The 24,498-nt window shown below is 36.7% G+C and overlaps 1 protein-coding gene across 6 annotated transcripts in view; it reads right to left on the bottom strand.

Moving 5' to 3' along the window:
• LOC143660037 (uncharacterized) overlaps positions 1 to 24,498 on the bottom strand; it is a 142,364-nt gene that overhangs the window by 4,139 nt on the left and 113,727 nt on the right. Inside the window, exons 1-4 of one of the 6 annotated variants that reach the window (XM_077133382.1) lie at positions 14,352 to 15,136; positions 11,798 to 12,011; positions 834 to 960; positions 495 to 584 (exon numbers count right to left, since the gene is read on the bottom strand). In XM_077133382.1, the coding sequence (XP_076989497.1) occupies positions 495 to 584; positions 834 to 960; positions 11,798 to 11,875 (295 nt within the window). In that variant the 5' untranslated portion in view covers positions 11,876 to 12,011; positions 14,352 to 15,136. The other 5 variants (XM_077133379.1, XM_077133381.1, XM_077133380.1 and 2 more) reach the window with 5 other exon arrangements.

Raw genomic sequence — 24,498 nt, 5'->3', positions numbered from 1 at the left:
TTGAGAACTATGATTAAACTCAAACCTCGTCAGGTAATGTAAAGAAATAGAACAGTAATGTTGGAGATGTATTCTGAGGCATCATAACACTGAGAAAGAAAAAATGAAAGGGGCTAGCAGGAGTGGAAGTGTAACACACAATTATTTTGAAAATTGTAGATCCATGAACACCTGAATGTATAAAGAAGTATCTAGGACCATGGGGGAGGCAGAAAGAGAATGTTAGAGAAAAGGAGTGTAACCAAGAAAGCAAGATCATTAGTGAGGCATACTAGCTGACCCAAGATCCAGAATCCAGAAATCCAAAGCAGTGGCTGGAAATGGCAAAAGTCATCCACAGAGAAGGCATTTAGTTATAGGCAAATGTTAAGAGTCTTCAAACAGTACCAAAAATCCAGAACTATCCGAGAACCATTTTTTACAGTTGCCAAACCTCTCTCAGGATAGCTGAGATTTAATCCCGTTTCCCATCTACTTGGGTCATACTCACTCACCTGAACACCTCTGATGTGGGCTCTCACTGTGTAATGCCCATGGCTCTTTTCCTTGCATGAAGAAGACCTCTGGTTTGTGAATTTGATACCCTGTTCATGAGAAATGATAAAGGATTATATCCAGCTAATTTAGTATCAGAGGCTAATGAATACTCTTATTCTTCAATTAAGCTTTGTTCTTCTGAAAAGTAACCATATATTTCTGGGAACAGAGTAACAGAGTACCCCAAAGGATAAGAATCCTGGAAAAATTAATGATGAATCCATCACATATTTCAGATTGTTCCCTACATCCAACAACTGAGACTTCCTCTCAGGTACTCAGGTGACTGCACTTACCTATTGAGAGCAAGTTGCTGTAGGTCTCCAGCATCACATCCCGGTAAAGGATTCTCTGAGCAAGGTCCAGGTGCTGCCACTCCTCTCTGCTGAAATCTACAGCTACATCATTGAAGGACACTGATCCCTGTAATGGCACATTACTATTCAATGTAAACAATCTGCTTGGGGGGGGGGGGGCGACGAAAAACAGTATTTAGTCATAAGGAATGTGGGTTTTGTTTTTGTAATTTATCTCCTATTTTTAAAAAATTCACCCTCTCCATTCCCCTTCATTTTATTATGAAAATTTTCAAGCATACAGAAAATTTTAAAATTGTACCCATAACCTAGAATCTATCAAAACATTTTATTGTACTTGCTTTATCACTCATCTACCCATCCCTTTATTCATCCATCAATGTATTGCTTTTTGGTGCATTTCAAAGTAAATTTCAGATGCCAGTACACATCCCCCTAAATAGTTCAGAATATAAATCACTGTAGTTAGGGTTTAGTATCTGTCCTTTTTTTTTTTTTGCCTTTTGTTTTAGCTAAAATTTACATACAATGAAATGTACAGAACTTTAGTGTACCATTTGAAGTTTTGACATATACATACATATATGTAATCCAAGAAATGTTTTAATAGTATTTCATATGGGGTGCATATTAAATATCTCATTTTACATAGTATTTGTGGGAGAAAGGAATTCTGTGACAATTTGTTTGTTGTATGTGACAGTCAATTTTTTTTTTTCAAAACTGAAAATTAAAATAAGGTTTCTTTAAGTCTTCTAGGAACTAAATGAATGACCTACAATACAGTTTATGGGAAATTCAGGATCAGCAAATGCTATTCCTGGGAAAACAGAAATGAATTATTTATGTTTCTAGACTTATAGCAATTCAAAGACTTGGAAAATACCACCCCCCCTTCCAAAAAAGACAAAAGTTTACTAAGGTGTTTTAAATAGTGGATTTCTATGTGGGGTACAAAGAGGGTCCTAAAGAAAGAAGGGTACATTATCTACATGAGGAATTTACATTCCATATAGCTGAGGAACTTAAAAGTAGGAAGATGAGAAGTGTGATGCAGATGGGCAAGTATTTCCCAGAAAAGACAAGGGCAACAGCAAAGTGATGGGAAAACACACAATGAGTTTGGGGAACAGCAAATAGCTCAATAAAACAGACAGGAGAGCGTATGATGTTAGAAAGGTGGTTATAAGGAAAACTGCTCATAGAACAAGTATGGATTTTTACTTTGAGTAGAGGTAACTAAGGTAATCATATTTGTGTCTAAAAATATTTTTCTGTAAAAACTACATTGCAGAGTAAATGAAGTGAGAATAGAATTGGAAAACTCACAATAAACTAATGGATTCAGGCAATAAACATTAATGGTCATGCAAATGTTTTAGATGGAAGGTCAAAGGAAATTATAATGGATGGATCCGCTGATAAACACTGTATCTCCCAATCAATCTTAACATCACAGAAAGAATAACCAGATAATGTGCTTTCTGACATAATAGTTCATTTCAATACACCACCTTTGTCAAAACAAACAAAAAACCCTCAAGCCTGAATCTCCTCAAGCCTCCAAATTAACCACTCACAAAAAATATGTAGAATACATGAAACATATTGAATGATATCAAGACCAACTGTAAGATTAGCTAAATCCAGAAGGTAGCAAATGACCTATTTCTTCAAAAAATAAACTGAAGAAAAACAATGTGGATGAGAATCATTTCTTTTTTAAAAGTGATTGAGTCATTCTACTGAAATGCAACTTGTGAACCTTGTTTCTTAATTAAAATAAATCAGCATTAAAAAGACAATTATAGGATCAAGATGCTGGAATGATATGCTTCAAGGCTCTGTCCCCCCAGAGAAGTTTTGAATAACCAGCAAAAACTGTCAGAAACATCTTGCTCAAAGCCCCAGAAAACAGTTAAAGGACTGCAGTAACAAGGAGAGCACTCAATCAAGGAAAAGGCTACATAAAAGACGTAGGTTCTAGTGAATGAAAAAGTATTTGCAAAGTCCCCTTAGGGGAATGGTGAGAAAGGGGGAAAATTCAACTTCCCCATTGGAGAATTCTTGATATTCTCACAAGCAGTGGGGACAAACAAAGCAATAGGCAGAGCCCCCAATCTTGGGGTTTGTTCATATGAACTTAACTCTGCAAAGGATAGGTTAAGCCTACTTAAAATTAGGCCTAAGAGTCACTCCCAAGAGAACTTCTTTTGTTGCTCAGATGTGGCCTCTCTCTCAGCCAAAGCAATAAGCAAACTCACTGCCCTCCCCCTCTTTATGTGGGACATGACTCCTGGGGGTGCGGACCTTCCTTGCAATGTGGGACAGAAATCCTATAAATGAGCTGGGGCTGGGACTCAGCACCAATGGACTGAGAAAATCTTCTTGATCAAAAGGGGGAAGAGAGAAATGAGACAAAAGAAAGTGTCAATGGCTTAGAGATTCCAAACAGAGTCCAGAGGTTATCCTGGAGGTTATTCTTAGGCATTAAATAGCTATCACCTTTTTAGTTAAGATGTAACAGAGAGGCTGGAGGGAACTGCCTGAAAATGTAGAGCTGTGTTCCAGGAGCCATGTTTCTTGAAGATGATTGTGTAACGATAGAGGCTTTCACAGTGTGACTGTGTGATTGTGAAAACCTTGTGTCTGATGCTTCTTCTATCTACCTTATGGACAAATGAGTATGACATTTGGATTAAAAATAAATAAATAATAGGGGGAACAAATGTTAAAATAAATTTAGTAGATTGAAATGCTAGTGATCAAGTAAGAGGTATAGTATACATGAATTTTTTCTGTGATAAAGAAAAGAATGTTCATATTGTATGTTGCTTGGTTTTATTAATAAAAATTTTTTTTAAATCTAAAAAATTAAAAAGAGTTAGGTTCTTGTGGCTTGGTGTGGAGCCAGCCAGCACTGTCATAACACTAGCCAGATACAAAATTAAGAAACAATCTTCCATCTAAATTCCAATAGTAACACATCCTTAAAATAATAGAATGTCTAGGTTTCAACAAAAGATTACAAAACATGAAAGAAACAGGAAATGGTAGGCCAGGCAAAGGAGAATATTAAAGCATTAGAAACCATCAGTGAAGAGGACCAGATCTGGGACACACTAGCAAAAATAAAAAAAAAAAAAGTCCTGAATATGCTCAAGAGCCAAAGGAAAACATGGACAAAGAACTAAAACAAATCAGGAAAACAACACAAAAAGAATATCGATCTAGAGATGGAAATTATGAAAAGGAAACAGAGGTGAAGATTACTCTAATGGAAACTAGAAATTCCCTAGAGGAGTTCAATAGCATGATTGGTACTGGCAGAAGAAAGAATCAGTGAACTTGAAGCTAAGACAATCAAAATCAGTCAGTCTGAGAAATAAAAAGAATAAATGAAGAAAAGTGAAGGGACACTGAGAAGCCTGTGGAACACTGTTCTAGTTTGCTAGCTGCCGGAATGCAATATACCAGAAATGGAATCGCTTTTAAAAGGGGAATTTAATAAGTTGCTAGTTTACAGTTCTAAGGCCAAGAAAATGTCCCAATTAAAACAAGTCTATAGAAATGTCCAATTAAAGGCATCCAGGGAAAGATACCTTGGTTTAAGAAGGCCAGTGAAGTTCAGGGCTTCTCTCTCAATTTGAAGGGCACGTGGTGAACACAGTCAGAGTTTCCCTCTCATCTGGAAAGGCACATGGTGAACACAGTCAGGGTTCCTCTCTCATCTGGAAGGGCACATGGCAAACACAGCATCATCTGCTAGCTTCTTCTCCTGGCTTCCTGTTTCATGAAGTTCCCCAGGAGGCATTTTCCTTCTTCATCTTCAAAGGCTGTGGGCTGGTGGACTCTGCTTTTCATGGCTATATCATTCTGCTTTGCTCTCTCTGAATCTCCTCCATTCTGCAAAATGTTTCCTCTTTTATGAAACACCAGAAACTTCTCAAGACCCACCCAAATGGGTGAAGACATCGTTATCACCTAATCCAGTTTAACAATCACTCTTGATTACATCACATCTCCAGGGAGATGATCTGATCATAGTTTCAAACATACAATACTGAATAGGGGTTAGAAGAAGCAGCTGCCTTTACAAAATGGAATTAGGATTAAAACATGGCTTTTCTAGGGTCCATACATCCTTTCAAACTAGCACGAACACGATCAAGTATACCAATATATACATTGTGGGATTCCCAGGAGATGAGGCAAAGAGAATATTCAAAGAAATAATGGCTGAAAACTTCCCAAATTTAACAAAAGACATGAATAGACACATCCAAGATGCCCAAAGAACTCCACACAGGATAAAACCAAAAAGACCTATGTTGTAGCACATTATAATCACTGTGGAATGCTGAAAATAAGAGAGTTCTGAAAGCCAAGAGAAAAGCAACGAGTCATGTACAAAGCATCCTCAATAAGATGAAGATCCAGTTTTTCATCAGAAACTGTGGAGGCAAGAAAGCAGTGGTATGACATATTTAAAGAGCTGAAAACAAAAAAGCTGCCAGCCAAGGATCTTATGGCTGTGAAAACTGTCTTTCAAAAATGAGGAAGAAATTAAGACATTCCCAGATAAATAAAAGCTACCCCAACCCTACAAGAGATGCTAAATGAAGTTCTGTAGGTTGAAAGGAAAGGACAATAAACAATAGATAAAAGCATCATACAGAAATAAAGATCTCTAGTACAGCTAACAACAGGGATAAATATAAATGGAGTGCTATTGTATTTTTGGTTTGTAATTACACTTTTTTATTTCCTACAGGATCTAACAGGTGAATGCATAAAATGTAACAATAAATCAATGTTTGGGACTAATAATGTATAAAAGTGTAATTTGTGATGAGAACTACATAAAAGTGGCAAGCCAAGGGTGTAAGGAGTATACTTTGTATGTATTGTTGAGGTTGAGCTGATGTCAAGCAGTTGAGATTGTTGTGGATTTAGGGTGTTGAATTTGGGCTCTATGGTAACTACAGAGAGGTGTTGTAGAGTGTGGGAGTTCATGAGGATGGAGACTGGGGTGCAGGTTGCCAGTGGCAATGACCAAGGGGAATGGGAGTTGATGCAGGACGGGTTTAGGGTTTCTGTTTGGGGAGATGGGAGAGTTTTGGTGATGGAGGTTGGTGAAGATTCCAGAGTATGGTGGGTATGATTGATCCCACTGGATGGGGTGCTTTGGGGTAGTTGTGATGGGAAAATATTCACAACACATATTTTCCCACAAGGAAAGGAAGAGGAAGGAGTGAGCAATTGGGGAGACAATGGCAGTTGAAGGCAGTACATGGTCCTTGATGGGATGTGGAGGGAGACAAGGAAGGCTCAGGAGGATACATCCTTGATGGAATGTATGGGAAGATTGGAATGTGGACTGTAGGCTTTATGTCAGAGCTGGGTTTCTTGAATTTGATGACTGTTTTTGGGAAATGTGCCTGGCAGTGTTGGGTGTTTGAAGGCTTGATGTGTATGGCCTGCACTTAGGGGTTCAGAGGATGGACTGATAGATGGGCAGACAAAGAGACAGATGGACAGATGGATGTATAGATATATGGGAAGGTGACGTGGTTGATGAAATGATGTGACAAATGTGTCAGGATGGATGGAATACTGTGACAAATGTGTCAGGGTGCTGAATCTGGGTATCTCCAGTGATGGGGATGTGTTAAGAGTTCTCTTGTAGGTTGTATATATTATTTTTGTGACTGTCCACAAAACTGGGTTCGAGAGTTTTTCAAAATTAAAAGTTTGAAATTAAAAAAAAAACCTATTTTATTGCACCTTTAAAGAAAATCAGTGACTTGTTATTAGATGATACTAAAGAATTACAGTTTTATTTGTGTCAGGGGGAGAGAAGGAGGGGAAAAGGGAGAGGGAGAGGAAATAGCCTACTGGTTATATTAACCACAAAGAAAGAGAGAGAGAAAAAGAAAAAAAAGATTCTCATCTCTTGAAGAAACATAGCAAACTATTTATGGATAAAATATGGTATCTGGGATTTACTTTAAAAGGTTACATGCTATATGATTCTATTTATGTAACATTCTTGAAATGACAAAATTATAGGGAGGAAGAACAGATTAGTGGTTAGCAGACATTAAAAGGGAGTGAGTGAGTTGAATATGGTAATAAAAGGGTAGCACGAGGAATCTCTGTAGTGATAACACAGAGTTCTGTATTTTGACTGTGGTGGTGGTCATATGAGTTAACGTGATAAAACTGCACAGAACTAATACACACACACGAATGCATGTAAGACTGGTGAAATCTGAATCATATCTGTGAATTGTAACAATGTCAATTTCCTGGTTTTGATATTATACCACTGGGAGAAACTGGGTGAAGAAGGGTCAGTGGTCAAGGGGGGGAACTTTCTGTACCATTTTTTTGCAACTCTTTGTGAATCTATAGTTATTTCAAAATGAAAAGTTAAAAATTTATATTATTTAAAAAAGATTATTTGTAAAACAGTATATTTTGGAATGGGCAATAAATAATAAGAGACCATCAGGTGACCCACTTCAAACAATTCATGAGAGAACTTGAATCTTAAAGTAAGGCTACAGCAGTAAAAGAGACATCAAAGGAGTAGTATTATATTTCAAGGAGACAGATGGATTTTGATCATGAAATTAAGACAAAGAGACTCAGAATTAATAGTCAGTTATTAGTTTTGTATAACTGAGTAGATTCTGGTACCACAGAGGGATTTAAGAGGAGGAGGACACTGGGGCAAGGAGACAAGAAATGATTTAAAATTTTGCACATTCTGAGATTTAGGTGACAGAACATAGGATCTATACTAGGCAGGTGGATTGAGAGATTGGGTACAAGTTTCAGAAGTCATAAGTACAGAGCAGGTCACTGAATTCAGGTGAGGCAATTAGTATGCAGGAAGGACAATGGATAGAAAAAGAATATTAAAGATACTTGTATTTTTTAATTTCTAAAATTATGATGCCTAAAAACTATCTTTTTCTGTTTCTTCATTTAATTGTGTTCAGAGATTATAGTTTGCTTCTTTGTGATGTATTGATTCTGTTTCTGTGGCTTACAATATTGCCATTATTTGAAAAATGTTCTCTATATTTGAAAATAATACATGTGCTTCTAACTTATCTTTCAGACAACTGCATATGCACACCACACACTGACCACCTCCCCCCCAACAAAAATCCATATCGTCGATAATTTAATAGGGATTGAGGAAGATGTCATATCAGCCTGGAACACAACTTTGACTCCTCACCAAATGAACACCCACAGTTTATCCAGGGAGAAATCTCCTCACTTCGAGATGATAATAAATATCTCCTAAGCTATAAAGATACAATAAGCAAAAAGAATGAAAGAAGAAAAGGAGACTAAGAAATCACACTAGAAGTATATTGCCACACAATAGAAGAAAACATATCTACCAAGAATTCAAGGAATTCACAAAAACAATCAAGTCCTTAAATTAAAAAGGGATATAAGAGTTCAAAGAAGAAATAATGGGAAAACAGATGAGGTGAGGAGATAGTTATTTTGATTTGTATAAAAGCAAATTGAGGACGGGCCACGGTAGCTCAGCAGGCAGAGTTCTTGCCTGCCATGCCAGAGACCTGGGTTCGATTCCTCGTGCCTGCCCATGCAAAAAAAGAAAAGAAAAGAAAAAAAAAAAACAAATTGACAGACATCAGTGAATAAGAAAAAAAAGCAATAAAGAAATGGTCTCCTGGAAAGACACTGCCAAAACAAAAAAGGCAAAGAGCAGATGAAGACAAGTAAGTCACACAAAAAGGAAATAAGGACATTTAAAGGGTAATATAAAAAAAAGATAAATTGAGTTCAATCAAAAGGTCCAACAAATAAAAGAATCCTTAAGATGTTAGTTTTGGACTTTTATCATTATTCATGGTGTAAATTTAATAGATATTAAGAGCTTAGAAGATTTAGTTCATAAAGTTAATGTTATAAAGGTGACACTAAAAGAATCCCAAACTTCCAAATTACCAGAAGAACACAGAACAAAGCAAAAATAGAGTATACAGTGACATGTAAAAAAAGAAGCATCCAAATCAGAAGCACAATATAAAATGCATCTTTTCACTGCTGTACAGAAGAAATGCACAAGTATGCCTTTCTATTAAATTTACACCATGAATAATGATAAAAGTCCAAAACTAACATCTTAAGGATTCTTTTATTTGTTGGACCTTTTGATTGAACTCAATTTATCTTTTTTTTATGTCAGTAAAAGCTTGAGCTTTTTTTTGAGCATATGTGGGAATGGCAACAGAAAGGAAGCAAGGGTTTCCATCTTAATACCAGATAGAGCTGAATTCTGGGGAAAAATAATCAAACGACAAAAACTCAACCAAAAATGAATTTCAGATGTCATGACTATCACTGTACCAAACTGCATTAACATCAATATTTATAAATGGAAATTATAGGAAAATAGATAGGAATACATTTTTGATGGAAGACTGTAAATATTATTTCTCAGCTACATGAGATAAAGTAGAAAAAATTATAAACACTGTAGAAACCTCATAATTATATAAGATATAACTTATTGACATCTATCAGATTCTATATCCTGGAAACAGAGATTTTCAAGTACCATGGAATGCTCAGAAATATTAAACATAAAATTTGCCAAAATATGAATATTTCAAAAAACAGAATCAATGCAGACAAATCTCTCCAACTGTGCAATACGAATTTTATTAGAAGTAGAATTTTAAAAATGAAAATCTTAACCCTAGCAATGAAAATATGGTAAATAGTAACTAAAGATTTGGTGGGAAATTTAATAATGTGCCTAGAATATTTCAAAAAACAGAATCAATGCAGACAAATCTCTCCGACTGTGCAATACCAATTTTATTAGAAGTAGAATTTTAAAAATGAAAATCTTAACCCTAGCAATGAAAATATGGTAAATAGTAACTAAAGATTTGGTGGGAAATTTAATAATGTGCCTAGAAATTTACTCATTTCATCTGGATTTTTAAATTTATTTGCATGGAAATAAATTAGTCTTCTGAATTCTTGAGCACTGTTTTTGTTTGCTATGTATCATAGCTTCTGATATATAATATTTTATTATGTTTTTCTAGATATTTTGCTATTTAAACTTCTTTGACTCGAGGGTAGACTGCTGAATGAGGAACCTATCTATATTACGTTTCCCTGTAATAAACTCACTATTTGGCTATTGTTTTCATCTAGTCTTGGATGCAATTAGTTAATATATTAATTTGATTTCTGAATCTATGTTGATAATTTCCAGTTCTTTTACCGTCCTTGATGGATTTGGACATCAAGATAAACATTAGAAAAAAGAAACACCAAAACCCAAGACTGGGAATAATGTAAGATAGAGATTATCTTTTACTTGAAACTATATGGCCTTTTCCACCATTTGTGACTGCACTGGATGTTTCTGATTGACATTTTAATTTCTTCAAGGACTTTTGGACCTTTTGTTTCTTGCCAATTTTTGCATTTTTTTTTTAAATAAAACTTTATCCCTTTTGTATAGTGTGCCCATTTGAAACTGTTATGTACCCCAGAAAAGCCATGTTGTTTAATCCAGTTTCAATATTGCTGGGTGGGAGTTTTTGAATAAGTTGTTTCCTTGGAGATGTGACTCATCCAGTTGTGGGTGGGACCTGTTGATTAGGTGGTTTCTATGGAGATGCATCACCACCCGTTCAAGGTGGGGCTGCTTACTGGAGTCCTTTAAGAGGGAATGGTTTTGGAAAAAGCTTAAGAGCCCACACTGTCAGAGACCTTTGGAGATGAAGAGAGAAAATGCCCCTGGGGTAGCTGATTGAAATGAGATGGTCAAGACCCCAGGAGATGCCAGCCATGTGCCTTCCCAGCTGACAAGGGTGTTCTCCAGACCCATTGGCTTTTCTCGAATCAAGGTGTCTTTCCCTAGATGCCTTAGTTTGGACATTTTTATAGCCTTAGAACTGCAAACTTGCAACTTAATTGAATCCCAGATTCGATTCCAGGAGCCAGCCCATGCCAAAAAATAAATAAATAAATAAGCATATCTAGTATGCCACTTTTTGTGAAATGGCAAAAAAATTCTTGTTTTTACTTGCATAAAGAAACTAAGCAAAGAAAATTACTAAAATTGCTTATCTGTCCTGGAAAGGTATGGGCAAATGCGTACAAAAATCAGTACACCACAATATTCTCCCTCCCCTGAATTTCTTTCACTATAATACTTATCACATGTATCGTCATTTATATTTTTAAAAAGTTTTGAACTAAGTATATGTATAATATATTTAAAAATTAAAGGAAATTATCACAATATTTTCAGAGGGATGTTAAGTAACATTAGATTCATTTATTAAGAATGGGGTGTTAATAAAAAGAAATATTTTGAAAACAAAGCTGAGGTTTTGAAAATTAAAACTTTGAATTAAAATGTTGATAGCAGTAATGAGAGACTCAATAGAAGGGCTAGAAGATAAAGTTGACAAAGTTTCCCAGAACAGAGAGCAGCAAAGAAAAAGGTAGGGGGTAAAAAAAAAGATTTCTGAGAAACAGAGATTTCAGAAAGAGAGCAGAGAAAATGTTTGCATGTAGGAAAGCAGTATAGGAAGAAATACTTTAAAAATCCTAGACAAAAGCAATTTCTAATCAAGAATTCTTTTCTTAGCCAAAAGGTTAATATAGTGTGAGGGCAAAATAAATGACATTTTCCTTGACATCCACCTCTCCACTGTCATACAGTTGGATTCTAGATGTGGAGACAGTCACATACTGCTCATTCTTGGCAGGAGGATCTAAATTTGTTTCAGGGGGAGCAGGTCTGAGTCTGGCTGCTTACCATGGCTCATCTGTTTCTGCCCTAACGCTCTGCTAAAAGATAAAAGAGGTATCTCCTTCCAGCATGAATTCCCACCTCTGGGATACCTCCTCCTCACCTCACATGAGCTGCCAAGTTCCTCTGGAGCCAGGGCCAGGGATTTCTGGGGCAAGATCCAATTAGCTGGCATGTCCATGCTGGGCCTCAAACCTTGTTCTCTCAGGAGCCTGAAACTTGGTGGATATCTGTGAACTCAACCAGAGCTGCTGGGGAAAGGTGGGCTGGAGCTGAGAAAGATCTGGTCCAGGGGCTCCCCAGAGACACCAAGAAAACTGGAAAGACAACATCCATTTGGTCAGTCATTCAACATTCACCACACAAACATTGCCTGGGGACACCAAGGTGCGAGTCCCTGAGCTAGAAAACATAGACTTGTGGTACAAGCTTGAATGTGCATTCAAGTCACCTGTTGTACTTATTAAAACACAGTTACAAATTCTCAGGCCTCACCTCCATATTTTTTGATTCAGTAGGTCTAAGGTAGGGCCCAAGATTTTGTATTTTTAAACTAGTTCACAGGTGATGCTGAGCTTCTGGCCCAGGGATCACACTTAAGAACCAGTGCTGTAGAGAATATGAAGCTTAACAGAAGTTGCCCTTAGTATTAGTCATGATAAAATATGGGAAAAACCATGAAATGTGGAATAACATCACTGAACATTTAAGTTGTAGCTCTGCTACTTTTCAGCTGTGAAAATAGGAAGAAGTTACTCAGTTTTAGTTTAAAAAACAGAGGACAAAAGTGCCTATCTCACAGAATAATGAAATGAGATGATATTTGTAAAGTACTCAACAATTTCCTGGTATGAGAGAACCACAAAATACACAGCAATTATCATGCAAGATGCAACGATGGTTTTCAGACACTTTGTTTAATTTTCACAAACATCCTCTCAGCTTAATGTTATTACAATTATTCCAACCATTTGCCTAGCAAGCAGAGGCTTAAAGATGTAAGTAATTGGTCCAAGGACACACTGAGTAAGTGGACATCAGGGATTCCAACTCCACCTCCAAGGCCTTAAGCTACAGACCCTAAGTCACTCTGCCACTCTGAGCTCTCTTAATGGTAGAGCCAAAATGTTTTTGCTGTTTTCCACTGACTTAAAAATGCTCAGGTTATGGGTGTCCAGTACTGACTCCATGTTTATCCAGGGACAACCTATACAGCCTACCCTCTTCTGAAAATAACTCAAAGTTAAACTCAAACTTTTCAGCTCTACCTTGGCCCTGAAATCCAGGACATCTATCAGAGCATCTAGTCACAGATCAGTCCTGGCCTGTTCTTGTCACACCAGGGCTACTGCCTGCCAATCCCTGATCATCTATCTTGTTCATTATATTACTATATCAAACTACTGCAATTCCAATTTTTTCCAACTTGGTAAAATGATTTCACAGTTCATATCAAAGTAAGAATTGTGCAAGAATAGCCAAGAAAAATGATACAAATTAATACTGAAGAGGTATTTGTACTATTATAAATTAAAACTCATTAAAAATGTATTAAAACTCAGAAACTATAAAAGAAAAGGGCGTTTCTGATAAGATGGTATTTCCTAATTACATGTTAAAATACATCTTAAAAAACAAAGTGAAAATATAAACACTTACAATGTGATGTTATTCTTACTTTTAAAAATACTGAACAATAAGGGAGAAAAACAGGTAAAGGATGTGAAAATTTACTGAAAAGAATAAATGTCAATTAACCGAAAAGATGCTAACTCTGCTAACAGAAAAATGCATTAGAACATTAGATACAATTTCCCCTCAGAATCCTAAAAATTGAGAACAACAATATCTTGTGCTGGAAAACATTTGGGAAAATGAGCTCTTTTACACATTGTTGGTGGGAGCTTGAACTGCTCTTCTGAATCATCTGGTCATATTACTAAAAATATACATAACTTTCTAATAATAAATACAGCTTCAAATATATAAAGTAGAAACTGACAGAAGGAAAGACAGTAGACACATCACCTTTCCAGTGTGAGTTTACACCTTCTGTAACTAGTCAAGCAGAGAAAACTCAGTGAGGATATATTTATGTACATAGTATATATGGAGAGGACAGCACAATTAGAGAATACACTTCTCATGTAATAGATGTGCCATTTATTAAAACTGACTAGGAACTAGGCCATAAAGCAATTTTTCAACTCATCAAAGAACGAACATTACACAAAAGTATTATTTGAAATAGAAAATGCACTCCTAAACAATTTGGGTCAAAAAAAAAAAGATCTGAAACAAGAAAAAAGAACACTTACTTTTGAATACGCTTGAAAATGCTACATACCAGGGGTTACAGTTTTTGTGTTAAAGAAAGATTGTAAAAATTAATGACCTGAACTTTCAACTCAATTTCAAAAGTAAACTCGTCACACGTCGCTGAACCTCCCTCATCACTAACTGTACAGATCCCAGTCACTCAAAGAACACCATCACTGACGGCAGAAATCCTTATCATTAACCTCCCAGAAACCCATCAACGACGCCACAGACCCTCTTTCCCCATCAGGGAATCCAGCGGACCACCATCACTAAGTCCACTGACATCCCCCATCACTGATCTCACAGAATACCAAATTACGACCAACCCAAATCACCTGAGACCTTCTAGCTTTATTTAACCCGTGAAGACGCCGACAGGAGTAATTCGAGGCCGACACCGCTTCCGGTCTGTCCTCTAGGACCTTCCTTTACGGCTTTTGGGATTCCGCATGCTCAGAATCATCTTGGAAGCTGCATTGTGCCAACAGTTAACATGGCAGATTTGTGACAGGGTATTTGTTCGATTTCCGTAAGAGACGCTAGCGGGCAGGGAACTTGGCCGCGTCCAGGGGGTGCTTCTACGGGAGAGACTCCATTTTTGAGGCACGTCTATTCTGTATAGTGGAGGAACCGGCCTTCCGCTGGATTTCAAAAAGCAGGGCAGTCGGACTGTTAAATGTGTGGCCCCTTTCTAGGTAGGCTTCCGGGAGGAGAAACGTATTAGAGATGAGGTCCAGCGACGTATATAATATTTAAAAAAATGTAATGCTTAGAAAAAAACTAAATTGTCCATCGTCATGGAGTGGAGAGCGTTTATCTCCTGGGAGAAACCTCCAACAAAACAGGAAGCCGAGGAGGCAGGGAGGAAAAATAACCGAGAAGACTACTGTCTTACATACTACAGCCGGATCCTGGGAGAAACAACCGGGAGTGAGGGGGTTAAAATCAAGAGGTTACAATACGCTCTTTGGAGAAATTACTTAGAGGGTGGAGAGATCGGCATTGGCGTTGTCCGCTCCTGCGAAAAACCACCCGGCAAGACCCGGAGACCTCAGAATAGACAATTCCCTATGGAAGCATTGTACAACTGTTATTGGAAGAAACCACCCCGGGGAAATAGGTAGTGCGATCCTCTCCTGGGGGATACCATTTGGGGAAGGGGCAGGAGTCAAGGTGTGCTCTTGTGAGGGGCTGGTGGGGGAAATGAAAGCTTGAATTCCCATTAATCTAGTTTAGCCTCCAACCTGACCATCTAAACTAAAATTCATAGGCAGCAATAACAATAACAATAGTGGTCTTTAATATAGTCAGATATCAGAAAACAAACCTTAACATACAAAATAGACTCTGTGATATGGAGGCCCCTTCAGTTTCTCTCCCTCAGCAGCTCTTCTGACTAGACCTGATGTGACAGCAAGATAGTGAGCACAAATGTGCCAACACCCCACCCGCCAGAGGCCAGACCAGATAACCTTGAAACGTGAAGTCATGATCTGCACCAGCCTGATATTTCCTGGATGCTTGTGGCCACACGTTACTCCCACCCCTGTTGGTGCGGTTTTTCCTTTAAAACCACAAGCTGTCAAAAAGAGAGTTGGAGCCATTTTTCCTTTCCTTTTGCTGGCTCCCACCTGCCTGCTCTACCTTTGCTTTCTGTTTCTTTCTAGCAATAAACTCCTTAAGCTGTCTCGTGTGGAATCCTTTAGTGACTCCGTGCCTAACAAATATGGCCAATTTATTTCTTCTCAACGTGAGAATAAAAGCATCTAAAGAAAACTATGCTATTATTATTTACGTGTAAATTAAAATCTAAGTAATAACAGTCTTCTTACTACGTAAATGAAGACTTAAATGCATTCTCTGCTCTAGAAGGAAATTCTGGAGCAGCTAACTCTCTTCTCTCCCTCCACTTTGGGTGATGGGGTAGTGAAGGCATAATTCCTATCTCCTTCAAAACCCAGCTTAAATATTTCTTGGACCAGGAAGTCCTATTAACAGTGATGGGATATTCTGTGCCATACTGAAACTGTTACTTCAGTCCCAACAGGTGGGGAAGGTTTTTGAAGCAACTGGAACTAGGCTCAGAGGTGGGCATCCTGAGTATCCTCATACTAGTCAATTCACTTTTTGAGATCCAACCGAAAAACAGGATCAAAAAGAGAATTGGTTTCTGCTTATTCCAGCTTCTCTTTCTTCTCTCAAAGCCTGGTTTATGGAAAAATCTGGGGAAGTCTTTTACAGCCCACACAGTTTTACCAGATGGCTACAAATTACTATCAATTTTATTGTTAATGTGGTTATGTTAAAAAGACTTTATTGTTTAGAGATTTATATGAAAGTATATGTAGGCAAAATATTAACTTTAAAAACTCCTCTGAGAAGGGGTGAATGGATAGAACAATAGTAGAATGTTGATAAATGTCAAAGCAGGGTTATGGTTATATAGTGTACAATACAATAGTTTCTCCTTTTTACTATTTGTGTGAAATTTTCATAGTAAAATTTTAAAAAGAAATGAATTATAAAATGATTTACAAGGAAATTGTTATAAATAAGAAGTAGGTGTCATTACTGGACAAAGTGGTGGATTCTTTTGCCGGATGTGCTCAAATGACCAATTCCTGAAATACTGGGGCTTCAAACAGATGAAAATTTATTTCTAGGCATGAAGCAGGAGGAGATCAGATGGCCTATTGGCTCCAAAGTCTGTCTCCCCAAACTGCAGTAATTTTGATAGTTTTATAGTATTAAAAGATGGGCTGGTTTTAAGATAATGAGCACAATGGCCCCAGATGATGTAATTAGAGGTATGCTAATTATGAGCATGTGCAGATTGATTACATGCTTAGTCACAAAACATATATAAGAAAATGGTGGCCTTAATATAATGATGGGTGTGATTTTTAGTATTATAATGAGGTATAGGTGACTATAGATTAAATTCTTAGCTACTGCGCATGTCAGGTGGGCCCATTTTGGTTTGATCCAGCTTCAGTTACTGTGCTGGTTTGAAACTGTTGTGTACTCCAGAAAAGCCATGTTCTTTAATCCTTATTCAATGTTATTGAGTGGAATATTTTTTATTACATTGTTTCCATGGAGATATCACTCACCCAATTGTGGGTGGGACCTTTTGATTAGATGGTGTTCTAGTTTGCTAGCTGCCAGACTGCAATATACCAGAAAAGGAATGACTTTTAAAAAGGGGAATTTATTAAGTTATAAATTTACAGTTGTAACACCATGAAAATCTCCAAATTAAAGCAAGTTTATAAAAATGTCCAAACCCAGGCACCGTCAAGAGATTACCTTCACTCAAGAAAAGCTGATGAATTCAATGTTTCTCTTTCAACTGGGAAGGCACATGGCGAAACTGGCAATAGTCTGCTAGCTTTATCTCCCAGTTTCTTGCTTCATGAAGATCCACAGGAGGCATTTTCCTTCTTCAGCTCCGAAGGTCACTGGGTGGTGGACCCTGTTTCTCATGGCCATGTCATTCTGAAGCTTTCTCCAAAGATGCTTCCTCTTTTAAAGGATTCCAGTAAACTAATCAAGACCCACGTAGAAGGGGTGGAAACATGTCTCCATTTAATCATACTTGATCATAATCAACAATTGATTGAGCCACCTATCCATGGAAATAACCTAATCAAGTTTCCGGCCTACTGAGTAGGAATTAGAAGAAACTGTTGCTTCCAGCCTACTGAATAGCGATTGGAAAAACCGTTGCTCCCACAAGATTGATTAGGGTTAAAACATGGCTTTTTTAGGGTACATAAATCCTTCCCAACTGGCACAGATGGTTTCCATGGAGATGTGTCTCCACCCATTCAAGGTGGGGTTTCTTACCAGAGTCCTTTAAGAAGGAACCATTTTTGGAAAAAGCTTTAGAGCCCACATAGCCACAGATATTTGGAGATGCAGAAAGAAAATGCCTCCAGGGAAGCCACTTGAAGAAATAGAGAGAAAGCTATCAGATATTTCCATGTACCTTCCCAGCTGAGAGAGAAACCTTGAACATCATCAGCCCTTTCCTGAATCAAGGTATCTTTTTCTGGATGCCTTAGTTCAGACATTTTTATAGTCTTAGAACTGTAAACTTGCAACTTAATAAATTCCCTTTTTAAAAGCCTTTCCATTTCTGATATATTGTATTCTGGCAGCTTTAACAAACTAAAACAGTTATCAAGATAACTTAGGACTTGTAGTGGGTTAGTTCTGGACTGACCCAAGGCCCTTCATGAATAATCTTAAGTGATCACAAGACTCCAAAGTGAAAAAAAAACATAAAATAAGTACAAGTGAGAATCACTCATAAGGTTTTTACAGTCACAAGGGCACATGATAAAGGCTATGCAGTAATTATCAGAGATCAAGGCAGTTGGATTACAGTTCAAATATTTCAGGTATTTCCCTTTATCTACTGCAGTAAAACAGAAAGCAAAAAGGAAAACTGTATAATGATTCAGACACCATAATCATCCCTTAAATCCTAATTTCTTGGTCACAACTCCTTCCTCTCATTTGATAATTGTCTCTCAAGCTTGAAGGATATCCGGGTAATGACTATTCTAATGTGTAGAGAGCCGCTTTCCGGGTTTGGCCTAGTGGACACGCTGCAGCCTGCTCTAGAGTTCCCCCCGCCCATCGAGTGAGCCAAGATGGCGCTCACATCCTGCTTCCGCAAATGACGCACACGCCCACCAACCCTATCTTCCAATCACCTCTGTATACGTGGCACTAACCTATTGGGTTTGGGCACAGTATATAAGAGGTTACCCGGACGGGGTGGGTGGAGACGACCCACAGGGAGCCGTGCCTGACGGCCGCATAGAGGTTGTTCCCCCGCGGGGTATCTTGTCCCGCGCGGAACCTGTAACAGAGAATGCAAGCTTAACTCCAGTAAAGGTCTGTGCTTACAACTGCTACGTGTCTTGGATCTGTGTTTCTCACCAGCGCGGATTTGTCTGCGTCTCTCTGTCTCTCCTCATTGTCTCACCCGCCGGCCGGGGGCTTGACGCTGAGCGAGAAGTCGCGGACACTAATGTATTCATGTTGAAAAAAAGTATGTGAACATTATGGGACAGAGAATGAAACTGGTTGTTGTTCTTGGGGAGACTGGGTTTCAACTTATCTGGCACTGGATTAATCCAGAGGCTTTAAGTCTCTGAAAAACAAACTTAATATGTAAAATTTCAATAGAATCCAGGATATCTTTTAGATTTCCCAAGTATACTGTTGGTGGGGGCTTGTCATTCTGTGCAGTTTGCAATACTGTGGCTGAAACTTGCATAAAAATAACTTCCAGAATGACCTTTCAACACGATTTGAAATATCTTAGCCATTGACCTCAGTTGTTTTTTCCCCTTTAGGTTAATCAATCCCACAATGCCAGGGCCAGGCTCATCCCTGAGAGCCATGTCCCACATTGTCAGGGCCAGTCTTATCCCTGAGAGTAATGTCCCATGTTGCCAGGGAAACTTACAACTCTGGAACTTACAGCCCACATTGGAGGGGAGGGGATGTTGTTGGTCAGAGTTTGACTTAGAGAGAGAGAGATCACATCTTGAACAACAGAAGAGGTTTTCTGGGGATGACTCTTAGGTATTAATTATAAGTAGGCTCAGCTTTTCCATTAAAGAAATGTTTTATAAGGGCAAGCCTCAAGATAGAAGGTTTGGCTTATTAAACTGGGGGCCCTTATTGCTTAAGAGAGTTACAGGAATTCCCCAGGTGGGGAAGTTTAGTAGTTAAATTTTTTCTTTGCAAATATTTTTCATTTTTTTTGCCCCAGTTTGAAATGCATCAATGTTAACATTAACTTGTACAGAATATCAAGATTTTATTCTTTATTAGGCTGTTTAAATAAACTGACTGAACAGGTTAAATTAGATAGTGTACTACAAAAAAATTTGAATTTTGGACCAAATAAACTTCTCTTCTTTTGGTCTCACACAGAAGTTAAAGCCTTAAAATATAGACAATATAATCTTTTACCCTTGTCATGGTCAGGTTCATGTGTCAACTTGGCCAGATAGTGGTGCCTGGTTGTTGGTCAGACAAGCGCTGGCCCGTCTGTTGCTATGAGGATATTTCATGGACTTAAATCATGATCACACTGGCTGCATTACAGCTGATTTCATTTGTAATTGGCTAAGGGGTGTGTCTTCTATAATGAGTGATGCTTAATCAGATCACCAGAAGGCTTTTAAGGAGGATTCAGAAGAGACAGTCACTCTTCCTGCTTCAGCCAGTGAGCCTCTCCTGTGAGTTCATCCAGACCCTTCATCAGAGCTGCCAGCTTCACAGCCTACCTTCAGAATTTTGAACTCTTCCATTCCCATGGTTGTCCAGCCAGCCTCTCCTGAGAGTTCACTGAGGGCCTTCACCAGAGTTGCCAGCTTCTGGTCTATAGACCTTGGACCCTTACATTCCCACAGTTATGTAAGATGCTTTTATAAATTATATCTATGGATATCTCCTGCTGATTGTTTCTTTAGAGAACCTTAGCTAATACAACCCTTTATTTTAAGAAAACATAAATGTATTTTTATATAGATACATAAGTAAATATATAAATCTATTCTGGTTTACCTTAGTCTTAACAGATCAGCTTCATTCATACTTTAATCAAGGCCTGATTTCTTTTTAACTTTTGAACACTTGCTGTGTGGAGTAAAGTTGACTTTCAAAGTAAGAATACTCTAAAAGTGAGTCTCAGGTGTCACACAGGTATTTAAAGTGCCAGGGAACTACCAGGTTACACAAAGAGCAAAACATCTCAGATTTTAGAAATAATCTTAAGCTGAAGCTTAAGAGTAAATGTAACTGCTATAAGTACTTACAAACCAAGCTCTAATCTTATAAACATTTTTAATGAGGCTGCCTTCAGAAATAAAAACATTTGACAGTTGTCTTATATTGCCAAACCATAGCAGAGGTTTTTACTGTTTCACCTTTATGCATTTACCAGAGTTATGTTAATTAACAGATGAAATATAATTTATATATTTGTCTTGTTTCTTTTTTAAAGTCCTTTTTTTGTTGCAGATGAAATTCTGACTTATAGCTGACCACATATACTTTGAGAGGCAATAGAGCAAAGTAGAATGACTGACAAATTTTGTTGTTTCTATGATCTGTAGCTTTTTATAAGAATAACTAACACCATGACTAAGAACATCATACCACTGCCTAATATACAGATCTGTATCAGGATGTAACATGGGCAGTGAGAATATTGTCAAGTCTTTAGGCATTTTTATACAATCTTGAAATATGTGAATAACATTTTGCCCATAAAAATTTCACTAAAAAAGGGACAGAAAATCCATTTTAATTATTGTTATCTTCCCAAACACCTCCTATGTAATATGTTAAACTACTTTAGCTCCTCACTTTTACAAGGTGAAAGAACAAATCTTTTGTTAACAGTTCTCTTTTAAAAATAGAAGACTTGTCTTCTGAAATAAAGGATGATAAGGAGCACCTAAAAATTAATAAGCATATTTCTCTTCAGTGTGATTTTATTGAGATATATTATATATTCATATACCATATAATCATCCAAAATGTACAATCAATGGTTCACAGTATCATCATATACCTGTGCATTTATCATCACAGTAGATTTTTGAACATTTTCATTACTCCAAAAAAGTAAAAATAAGAGTAAAAACAAAAGTAAGAAAGAACACCCAGAACATCCCATCCCCCACCCTCTAATATTTATTTATTTTTGTCTTTATTTTCTTACTCATCTGTCCATACACTGGATAAAGGGAAAGTCAATAACAAGGTTTTCACAATCACATGGTCACACCATAAAAGCTATTTAGTTATACTATCAAATTTAAGAAAAGGATATTATTCTGATGTTAAAATCTTTGGCTTATAGACTCTGATGGATAAGAAAAACTTAAAAAAATCTTTTCTTAAGAACAGACTAACAATCCACATAACTTAAGAGCAGACTAACAATCCACAGAGAGCAAACTAAACTTTAGTTTTTCATGAATACACAGTTTGACACAAAAATTAAAAAAAAAAATTATAAACAGGCTTAACAAATTTTTGGTTGGCATTGACTATGAAAGAATTCACTTTTATAAACCTTCTATAACTTTCCATATCAATTCAGGGCTTGTAGTTGGATACAAACAAAATTCACCTTAACTAGAAAATGTGATCATTTTAGTGTGGAAAATAATAAAAATACTATCCATCTCACTTATAGTTTTATTCAGACTGCATATAATCAGAAATAAACTTGATAACAAATTCACAAAGCTCTTTGAGATAAATACTTAGTTCCAATGACAATATTCATGAAGGGGAGAAGAGAGAGATATGACAAGATAATGTAAGAAGGAATAAATTTATGCTTGGGTTTGAAACACAGCTTGGAATTTATATACTTTATACTCACAACACAAAAATGATTACTTTACAATATGCCTAAAATCTCTCAGTCCAATCCAACACTACCTTCAAAGTTCAGAAGAGTCCAAGTTTGAAATATAATTAGCCTTTCAAAAAGAGATTGATTTCTAAAAAAAAAAAAAAAACCTCTAAATTTTCTTAGCATTATTCTCAAATATTGAGTAATACTAAGCATATGTTGGTTTACAAAATTAAGTATGGCCTTAAAAAACTAGTTCAGAGCTCGATTTATTCAAATGTTACTTTCTTATTTGAAGGTCTTACAGGTGTTATCTTTTCTATGAGGTCTTCTTAGGTAATTCTTTATCTGCCTGCTTTTTAAATTCCTCCATAATTTTTATTTCTTTATTACTACTAGTTTATACTATGCCCTAGTACAAGTAGGTTCTAACTAGAATATAAATTCTTTGAAGCTAAGAATTATGTTTTCCCTATTCATAACAGCACTTCCTCACCTGATTATGCAATATACTCACAAAACATACTGCCTGACACTAACAAAACCACTACACTGAGTCCCCAATCTTGGGGCTTGATCATGTGAAGCTTGACCCCACAATGGATAGGTCAAGCTTACTTAAAATTAGGCCTAAAATTCACCCCCAAGAGAACCTCTTTTGTTGCTCACATGTGGTTTCTCTCTCCAGCCAACACAATAAGGAAACTCACTGCCTTCCCCCTGTTTATGTGGGACATGACTCCCAGGAATGTGGACCTTCTTGGCAATGTGGGACATAAATCCTAGAATGAGTTGGGACTCAGCATCAAGGGACTGAGAAAACCTTCTTGATCAAAAGGGTGAAGAGAGAAATGGGACAAAATAAAGTGTCAATGACTGAGAGATTCCAAACAGAGTTGAGAGGTTATCCTGGATGTTATTCTTATGCATTAAATAGATATCATCTTGTTAGTCAAGATGTAATGGAGAGGCTGGAGGGAACTGCCTGAAAATGTAGAGCTGTGTTCCAGTAGCCATATTTCTTGAAGATGATTGTATAATGATATAACTGTCACAATGTGACTGTGTGATTGTGAAAACTTTGTGTCTGATGCTCCTTTTATCTGCCTTGTCAACAGAAGAGTAAAACATATGGCATTAAAAATAAATAATAGGGGGAACAAATGTTAAAATAAACTTAGTAGATTGAAATGCTAGTGATCAATGAAAGGGAGGGGTAAGGGGTATAGTATGTATGAATATTTTTCTCTTGTCTTTTTATTTCTTTTTTCTGAATTGGTGCAAATGTTCTAAGAAATTATCATGACGATGAATATGCAACTATGTGATGAAATTGTGAATGATTATATATGTAGAATGGAATGATCATTTGTTAAGAATGTTTGAGTTTATTTGTTATTATATATTTTTTAAAAATTAAAAATTAATAATAAAAAAACACTACAAATCCAAATTCTTCCACACACTGGCAAATAGCAAAGTAATTAAAAAGCCAGATTCTTTGAAGTCCAGGTAATCAAGATTACAAAAAATCTCATTTATATTTTTAATAAGCTTAATGAATTTCTTAAATAAGATATATTTGAAGTATCATTATATATTTATTTTTATTATATTTTATGTGTGTCATCACCTAACCTGTCTAGTTAGGCTATTTTAAGAGGAATTTTGAGAATGTACTTATAAAACTAGCTTATTATATCAGTAAGCTTGTATAAATTTAGGGAGAACATGCCCAAGCACAATAAATATGCAGTTGTTCAATTCTAAAATTCATCATAAAATTCCTTCGACTAGAGATTAAAAAATACCCCTTGCTTTCATAATATCTAAAATTATGAACAATTTTAAAAGTACATTGGCTATCAAGTTCTGGAAAACATACTGCAATTGTTTAATTTGTCCTAAGCCTAAATCCATGCTATTATCATACTGCAATATGAGAATACACATTGAACAAGCAGACAGACACAAAATAAAAGTCACAAGAAACAGAAATATTTTAAAACTTTTTTATTGTATAATATAACATATGTACAAAGCAAAAGCAATAGTTTTCAAAACACTCTTCAACAGGTAGT

This window comes from Tamandua tetradactyla, chromosome 16, assembly GCF_023851605.1.
Source record: "Tamandua tetradactyla isolate mTamTet1 chromosome 16, mTamTet1.pri, whole genome shotgun sequence".
Lineage (NCBI taxonomy): Eukaryota > Metazoa > Chordata > Mammalia > Pilosa > Myrmecophagidae > Tamandua > Tamandua tetradactyla.
The sequence above is the reverse complement of the archived record's forward strand: the minus strand, read 5'-3'. Positions and strand labels throughout refer to the sequence as shown.